Source organism: Nannospalax galili, unplaced genomic scaffold (assembly GCF_000622305.1).
Source record: "Nannospalax galili isolate Female #2095 unplaced genomic scaffold, S.galili_v1.0 scaffold543, whole genome shotgun sequence".
Lineage (NCBI taxonomy): Eukaryota > Metazoa > Chordata > Mammalia > Rodentia > Spalacidae > Nannospalax > Nannospalax galili.
In genome coordinates this window covers 3,353,563-3,363,030 of record NW_008352270.1, presented here as the reverse complement: position 1 = coordinate 3,363,030, position 9,468 = coordinate 3,353,563, and the positions used below count along the sequence as shown (strand labels likewise).

The 9,468-nt window shown below is 39.6% G+C and overlaps 1 protein-coding gene across 10 annotated transcripts in view; it reads left to right on the top strand.

Annotated features, from left to right (window-relative positions):
• Sdccag8 (serologically defined colon cancer antigen 8) overlaps positions 1–9,468 on the top strand; it is a 238,012-nt gene that overhangs the window by 29,900 nt on the left and 198,644 nt on the right. For all 10 annotated transcript variants that reach the window (XM_017802232.2, XM_029554103.1, XM_029554102.1 and 7 more), the window contains one exon: positions 6,990–7,130. In XM_017802232.2, coding sequence (XP_017657721.1) covers positions 6,990–7,130 — 141 coding nt within the window. The remainder of the gene's footprint in view (positions 1–6,989; positions 7,131–9,468) is intronic.

Here is a 9,468-nt window from a genome sequence, read left to right as displayed (position 1 = left end):
AAAGGGGAACACTCATCCACTGCTGGTGGGACTGCAAACTGGTTCAACCCCAATGGAGAGCAGTGTGGAGAACTCCTAAAAAACTACGAATGAACCTAACATTTGGCCCAGTTATACCACTCCTTGGCATGTACTCGAAGAACTCATCCTATTGCAGAGACATTTGTACATCCATGTTTGTTGCTGCTCTTTTCACAATAGCTAAGAGATGGAAGCAACCTAAGTGTCCCTCAATTGATGAGTGGATAATGAAAATGTAGTTCATTTGTATGATGGAGTTTTATTCAGCAGTAAAGAAAGATGAAATCATGCGATTTGCAGGTAAGTGGGTGGAACTTGAAACTGTTATACTAAGTAAAGTAACACAGACTCAGAAAAAAAATCAACATATGTTCTCCCTCATTTGTGGATCCTAGATCCAAACTCTGATAAATAAGTATGCAACCAGACATAACTACAGGAACCAGGATAATGGACAGGTAACAGGGAAGCAAAGGAAAAGAAAAAACTGAAAGAGAAGAACAGTAGGAAACAGGCCTTAATAAGGGAGATATGGATAAAAATTGGGTTATTTTAAGGGAGGGGAGGGAAGGGTATACAAGGAACCTAGGGGATAAAGGGAAAGAAGGAGCTCAGAAGAGGTAGCACCATAGGAGAAGGGTATTATTAAGGGAGAAGGGGAAATGGGGGCACCTTAAGTGGGAAAACCATGATGGAGGGGTGAGACAATGTGAGAGATAATCAATGCCTAGCTAGTTTTGAAAATCAGAGGGAACCATATTACTCCTACAACCTACTGACAAATTATACGTAGCAGATCAAGAAATATATGTCTAGGTAAGGTTTAGCTGAGAACAACTGGTCTTTGCCCAAGATTTATCTACATGACACACAGTCATTAAAAATACCAGACTGGTGGAACTAACCTTCTTGGATATTCAACAGACATACTTTGAGGCCTATAATAATTTGGTAAGAGGGACATAAAGCACACTTTTTGCTCCCAGCCCTCCTACATCGACTAGTTCCAGGGGACTATGAGAATCTCTCAAAATGTGCTATGATGGTGGGTCACCTGTCCTCTTGATCAAGGAGGCCGAGGAAATCCCACCAGATGGACTTGAACCAGTGTCCAGTCTACAAAGAGGGGGGTCAACACAGAGGAATCATTTCTTCCGTGCTTCCAAGCAAAGCCAACCATGGTCAAGCAGGACTTTTGACTCATCTTCATATAGGCAGAGCTGGTAAGAGAAAGGAGCCAGGGGCTCCTCCCAAGCCCATGTGACCCCTGAGGAACAGATCCTCAAAGGACCTTAAGAGTAAAAATAAATCGGTTTTATTTGGACCAACTCTATGGCCTTAAACACCCAAAAGGAAGTTATAACCAAAGGTTAAAGGGACAATATAATTTCTTAAGAGTCCATATGTATAGCTAAAGGCTACATATAAAGCAACAATGCCAGACAGGCGATACCTTCTTTTGAGTTGTTGTCCAGGGTGGCCAAGGGGATTCCCAGATAGTAACCCAGCATAGAACTGGGAAAATGAACAGCAGACCCCAATCTTATCCAAAGGAATATTGACAACTGATTCCTGCTAGATGAGGAACAGCTGACCCTCCTAAAACAAAGAACTCTAGATAGGCTGACTAGGTTCACCAGAAGGGCAAGTAGTGGGGAATGGCTGGGGTGCTGACAACATAGCAGACAGTAGCAGGGATATTATATCCATGCTCAGATGCCGAGGAGCTCAGAAAGTAACCATTTATGACTAGTAATAATCAGATATATAGAGATTATAAATTCATGTGCATCTTAGTGTCAATTGTACTGAAAATGAATTTTTCTGTATGAAGGTGGTTTAAAGTTCTATCTCAATTGCTTATTATTTTAACATCAATTTGAACATGATATCACCATATAAAAAGCAATCAGAGATAGCTCTTTTATAGAAAGTCTTCCACTTTCATCATAAATATGTAGTCACTTACAATGACTCAATTATTCATAGGCTTCAATATTTATACTGTGGTAGAGAAGCAGGAGAAGATGAAGTGAAGTGAGGGAGGAAGCCAGGCAAGCAAGTAAGAGGCCAGGAGAAGTGAGAGATGCAGAAGGGGAAGGAAGTGATCCTGGCAAGACATCTGCCTTGCAGTCAGAGCAAAACGACTCGCTGAAGAAAGCTCTAATTATAATCTAGAACAGACAAGTTACAGAGATGTTATATTGATGATTTTACTTATTCACATGAAATAAAATAAAATGAGATGAAAGGATTGGGCGTAGTGGCACATGCCTTTAACCCCAGCCCTTGGGATTGAGGACAGAATCTTCTTCATAGGAAGTTCCAGGTCAACTGGGCTACAGGGAGATCCTGCCTTAAAAAACGAAAGAAGGAAAGAAGAAAGAAAGAGAAAGGAAGGAAGGAAGAAAGGAAAGAAAGAGAAAGAAAGAAAGAAAGAAAGAAAGAAAGAAAGAAAGAAAGAAAGAGAAAAGAAAGAAAGAAAGAAAGAGAAAAGAAAGAAAGAAAGAAAGAAAGAAAGAAAGAAAGAAAGAAAGAAAGAAAGAAAGAAAGAAAGTGCAAACATGGCTTTGCCTTGCTAGCGAGCCGTGTTACTGTCCATTATTTATTGTTCTGGAATTGTTACCCTGATTTAGCTGGGTAGGTAAATTGAGGTGCTTCACCAATGTTTATGTAATGCCCTGTTGAAATTAAGATAAAAAACCTTTATAGCCTATCTTAAATACAGGTAGATTAGGAAATATTTTTTTCTCAGAAGAGTAGGCATTTTAATGACTCAGTAAATGGTCATTCTAAGTCTTAGCAATGCTGTTGGATCATTTGAACTTAGATTTTCCAGTGTTTTAGTAATGAAAAATAATTGCAACAATTATAACTATTATTTGTCATGATTTCATGGTTATACTGTGTCACACGCTATTCCATTATTTACCTAGTCTTTCAGTTTTGTAATAGCCACAAAAGACAGGTGTTGTTATTTGTATTTTTCAGAGGAAAAATTTGAAATGCATAGTGGTTAAGTAACCGAAGTAACTGGTCTTATATCACAGAGCTATGAAATGGCAAAGCAAGGACTCAAACCCAGAGCCCTCTGACTCCTCACATCCATTTACCTAACCTCAAACTATGCTGCCTTTCTGCATAAATTAGGAAGAGAGTCTCGTATTGAACCAAATCATCTTTGCAGAGAGGCTTAGTTTCCCCCTAGGAGAGATGGGCCTTTCCTGTGCTTCTCACTCTCATCTCTGTACTTGTCGGCTAGCCAACAAGACTTTGACCTTTTGTCCTAATTTATGACCTACATGTTGAAAAAGCATGGTGATGGTGTTTCTAAAACTATAACTGTTCAAAGTATGTATAATTCACTTTTTAAAATCATTTTTTAGTTCTCATCAAGTTCCCCTTTCTGGAAAGCTTTCCATGCCATTAAAAAAGTATGGTAATATTAAAGCACGTTGACATGTACATTTACTCAAAGATTTAGGATTTTTTTAGATTTATTTTTATTTTTAATTATGTGTATATGTGCCTGTGGGTATGTGCACATGAGTGCAGGTGCCCACAGAAGCCAGAGTGTAAGATCTCCCAGGAGGGGCTGGAGAGATGACTCAGTGGAGCACTGGCTGCTCTTGCAGAGGACCCAGGTTCAGTTCCTAGCACCCACCTGGCAGCTAACAAGTGTCTATAAACAGTTCAAGGGGAATCTGATGCTTTCTTTTGATCTCTGTGTCCATTGCACACCTGTGGTGCACTCACATACATGTAGACAAAACACTCATACACATAAAATTTAAAAAAAAGATCTTCGGGGCCTGGAGAGATTGCTCAGTGGTTAAGAACACTGACTGTTCTTGCAGAAGACCTGGGTTTGAATCCCAGCACTCACATGGCAGTTACAACTATCCGTAACTCCATTTCCAGGGGATCCAGTTCCAGGGGATCTGACAGTGTCTTCTGTCCTCCATGGGCATTGCATGACACAGGTGCACTCACTTACATGCAGGCAATACACGCATACAAATAAAATAAAAATAATAAATATTTTTTTAAAAAAAGATCTTATAGGAGCTGGAGTTACAGGCAGTTGTGAGCTATCTGATATGGTTGCAATAAGATTCGGCTCAACCTGCACGGCTGCAGACTTGCTGACCGGCACCACTCCATTCTCCAGCTTCAGCTTTGTCTTCTGCCATGTACTGCCCTGACATACCTCTAGAGATAGCAATGGGAAAGTCTCTAGGAACGCCCCTGCAGGTGCCATGCTCCTTCATGCTCTGGTTTTTCATGCAAAGTTCTCTTTTTCTGGAATACTGTTCCCATCTAAATGTCACTCTAGGACAACTTCTTCAGAAAACATTATTTGAATTTCTAATTGCTCCTGGTGTTCCTTCTTTGTTCTGGAATTCTTGTGATACGAGAGTATTGGGGTATTTTTGAGAATGTTGGTGCTTTTCTTGGCTTGGGTAGCTAGGGTTCTGGAAACAAAGCCACCCCAAACCATTGGCTTTCGAGTTCTTAACTCACAGATTCAAATAATGAAGTACATGGACCACAAATGGAAATTTGTTGAAGGCAACTTAAGTCAGAGGGAAGGAGGGAGGGAGGAAGGGAGGGAGAGAGAGAGAGAAGCTACTGTATAGCAGGCAGAGTTCCCAGGAAATAGGAGTTCCCAGGAAATAGGGTACTATTGAGTTGCTAGTCTAGGCACTTTTTAATGGACTTATTGCAGAAAGCAGGGTAAGGTATGGGGAGGGGAATGAGCTGGGTAATCCAATTGGCCTAACCAGGTCCTCTTGAACATCTGTGGCCTAGAGCTTACCCTATTAATTTGTAATTGACATGTGTCTCCCTCATTAGACTGTAAACCTCTTAGAGCTAAAATTGGTCTAGGGTTCTTTTGTTTTCCAAGTTCTTAGCACAATGTCTGAACATAGTATGAGCTATGCATGTTTGTACTAAACTGAGCTTGCTGGTGAATATGGACTAGCTTCTCGGGGCTGCTCTAGAATGTAGCCAACCCTGTTACAACATACCCCTGCTGTATAATTCATTGTTTGAGGGCCTCTCCTCCCTTATGTGTATCATGTCCTGTTGCTTTAAATTAATATAAGTGTTTTAGTCCTTGTGGCACACATAAATCTCCTGGATCTTTAACTTGCTTATCTCATTGAGACTATAAATTGATGATAGGTTCTTGAAAGTTGACAAACTTTGAGCCAGTATTTAATGGTGTTTTAAATGAAAAACCATTATTTGCCACATCTTTAACTTTATGGTGATGTCAATTTATATTTCTACATGGCAGTGGCTGCTTCCATTGCATAAGACACATTTTAACTCTGTCTCCTGTTCCTCACTATTCCTTTGAAGTCCCTGACGTGCAGGCTGGATGTACTTTATTGCCACCTGTACACTGTTTTTCTTTTCTTTTTTTGATGCCAGGAATGGAACCCAGGCCTTGTATGTGCTAGACAAGTGCTCTCTCAGAGAGCTCTATCCACAGCCTATACTATTTTTTTTCCTTACTGAAGAAAAATACATATATTTTGGAAAGACAGAGGAGCATAATGGTTTAGGAAATTAACACAAAAAGAAAACCATCTGTTTTCTCTACTCTTAAAAGACTTCTAGCTCCAATTGTTTGGAATTTTTTTTCTTCTATAACTGGGTGTCCAATAATTTGATTCAGTTCTGATACTAGCAACCCAGAGTAGGCATCAGACCTACAGGTTAAGGAGTTGGTCCACTAACAGTCCCAACTTTAGGCTGCTATCACAAGGAATTGGTTTTCAAGTGGCCTAGAATTCTTTCTGACGTGGCCACAAATTTCAGGTTCCCACAAACCCCTTTCTTTACATTTGCCAATTAGTTATAAGAGCTCATAAAACTTAATGGCACTTTACCTGGTGCTACTTATTTATTTTACAGGAAGTTATGAAGGATCCATTTGAACAAGGGGGTAAAAAGCTAAGTAGAGGGAGATCCAGGATGGTCCCAAGTTCCAAGAACTTTTTTCCCCATAGAATTGTGTGCCACCCTTTGGACACAATGATACGTTTACCAACCCAGAAATTCTCTAAACCCCATCATGCAGGATTTTATGGAGGCTTCCTTACATAGACATAGTTAATTAAATCATTCACCAGTGGCCAAACCATTGACTGTTGACAATTAAGTCAATCTCCAGTCTTCTCTCCTCCCCAGAATAGAGGGATGGGCTAAAAGTTCCAGTTCTCTAACAAGATCTTAGTGTTTCTGGGAACCAGCTTCTATCCTTAAGCTGCATAGAAACCCAGGTTATCTTATTAGTATAAAAAGATCATCTTATCGCTCAGGATTTTACAGGTTTTAGAAACTCTTGTATCAGGAACCAGGAAATAATACCAAATATATCAAAGGATGGTCTTATCACTCTTATCACTCAGAAAATAAGAAGAGTTTGGGAGTACTGTCAGAAATCCAGAGCAGAGAATAAGCATGGATTTCTTATTATATCACAGGCATGGACAGTGGAGTCAGGTTGCTACAGTTCAAGTCCTAATCTACTGCTTACCCTACCTCTGTGACTGTTAGCAAATTATATGACACTTTTGCAATTATGATTATTAGCTGTGCCTCTATGGAACCTGAGGGGGAAAAAAAAAACAAAAAAAACCTAAGACTGCGCTGACAATTTCAAGAGTGCATTATCTTCAGAGGAGAATGTAGAATGCATGGGCATCCAGTCTTCTCTGCTGATTCTTGGATTATTCCCTGCGCTTGTGGGGACTCGACAGTGTCACACCTGCTGTGCAGTACAGCCCTAATAGCCTAAAAGGTGTAATGAATCTTGTCTTATAGTTTAGAAGCTCATGCTTTTATGCTTTTTTCTCTTTTTAGCATGGGTACGAATCATGATTCTGTTCATAAAGTCTGCATGTTAATTTAGTGTGGGACATCAATGCAACTAATGATGCATTTTATTTTAGGGAAACTTACAGGATTCTTGGGTTAAGACAGGAGAAGATTCTAGGGTAGATGAAACTGCTACAAGGCAATTTTTTCATGGTAATGGGGACACGGGCAAAGCTGCATCCACTGGTGAAGCTGAGAAATGGAAACTAGAACTGGTGAGTGTTGGAGAACTTTTCTCTTGTGCATCTGCTTTTTTCTTATTCTGGAAAAATATATGTAATATGAAATTTGATATTTTATGTATTCAGTTCATTAGATATGTCCACCATGTTGTTTGATCATCTATACCATCTGTTTCCAGAACCTTTTCTTCTTTTTTGAAAAATATTTTATTTATTATTTTTATTTTCTGTGTATGCATGTATTGCCTGCATGTAGGTAAGTGCACCTGTGTCATGCAATGCCCGTGGAGGACAGAAGAGGCTCTCAGATCCCCTGGGACTGAAGTTACGGACAGTTGTTAGCTGCCATGTGGGTGCTGGGATTCAAACCTGGGTCTTCTGCAAGAACAACCAGTGTTCTTAACCTCTGAGCCATCTCTCCAGCCTCCCTTTTCTTCCTTTTAAACAAATATCTCTACCCATTGAATGATAAATCTTTATTTTTCTCCTTTCCTTCGACCTCTGGTAGCCTCTGGTCTATTTTCTAGTTGTATTGATTTGCCTGTCCTAGGTTTGTCTCATTCTCAAAATCAATCTTCGTCCTTTTGTTTTTGGCTTATTTTACTTAGCCCAGTGTTTTCAAGGTTTGGCTTATTTCACTCAGCCTAATGTTCTCAAGGTTTAGCCATGCACTAGATGATTAGAGTCTCATTTCAGCCCATGTAATTTTTGACTATTTAACTATAACAGAGTTCTGTTTATAGTTTCATTTGTTGAATGACATTTCGATTGTTTCAACTTTTTAGCTATTGTAAATGATTCTGTTAAGAGCATTACTATTTCAAGTCTCCTTGAGTCTCTACTTCTTTTGGGCTACTACCCAGATTGGTCTTGTAGGGTCATAATAGTAATTCTTCATTCTCTTTCTGTTCCCAAGTTAGTCACTTGCATTGTCCTTGGAGCTCACCCATTCTCTGTTCTGCCTGCTCTCAGCCACTCTGGAAGAGTCACGTCAGTTAGTGTATGTTTTTCTGCTCCAGAGTTTCTCTGTGGTCCCATTTTGTAATTTGTTTTTACACTTCCTTTATTTCCTTGGCTATTTTTCTCTTAATTAACTCTGAATGTATTCAAGATAGTTGATTAAAGCCTTTGTTTAGACAGTTCAGTGCCTGTGGTTTCTAAAAGATAGTTTTGTCAGTTTATCCTGTTCATGACCCTACATCTTTGCTCTGCCTTATGTCAAAACTCTCTCAATAGTCATGTGTGATCTTGTCCTGCATTCTTTGCCTCCCATTTTTGCTTTTCCTCCAGTCCAACTTCAGCCCCTGATAGAGGGAGCATTCAAGCCTGCTCTTTTTAGGGTTCTGCGTTACCTCTATCTTAAATTAGTTTCTGTTACTAATGCGCTAGTTCACCAGGATTTCTTCCTTTACATTTCTATTGACACAACTTAGTATACACTCCATAAATATATAAAACAAACTTTTACAGCCCAGTGATTTATCTCTAAAAGAACACTCATGTAATTCCTGATTTTTATTACTGCACTTGACAGCCTTCATCATACCCCCTGCCACTCACTGCCCTTCTGATCCCTTACTAAATGTTTCATGAACATTTCCCCAGAACACATTACTAAGCATTCTAATTGATTTTTTCCAGTTTTTTAAAGGTATATAAATGGAATCATATAACAGTACATATTCTTTTGTGTCAAACTTCTTGCCCTCTGTCCCTTTCTATTTTCTTCCTCTCCCTCTCTTTTTCTTCTCCCTTTCTCTGTCTCTCTTTATTTTTTGTTTAGTTACTACCCTTTAGATACAGGATCTCATGTAGCCCAAGCTGGCCTTGAACTCACTATGGTGGCAGCTCTAACTTGATCTCAATCCCCCTGCCTCCACTTCCCAAGTGCTAGGATTCCAGGCGTGCTCTACCATATCCAGCTTAACTTCCTTTTTCCCACCATTGTATTTCCTAGATTGGCCTGCATTGCTACATGTGGCAGAAGTTTGTCCATTTTCATTGAGGGGCCACTGTATGATACACCTATGTATTCACGCAGTGTTAACGACTGCTTGTGCTGCTTCTAGTCCAGAGCAGTTGTGAATACTGCCACAGTGAAGTTTCCTTGTGTCTGTTGGAATGCATTTCACGCAGTTACATTGTACATGTCAATTAGAGGGAATTCATGTCTTGGGATATGTCTTTGTTCAACCTGAGTGAACAGTGACTATCTGCCAGGGTAGTCCTTTATCAGCTTTTACCCCTATCCACAGCACAGGGGGGATACTGTTCTGTGTCTTTCCTAATGCTGTTGTCAGTTTTTCTAATGAACTTACATTTGTTTGGTTACTTGCTTGGATTTTTGGTGTATTTGTTTTTGTTTGTTTGT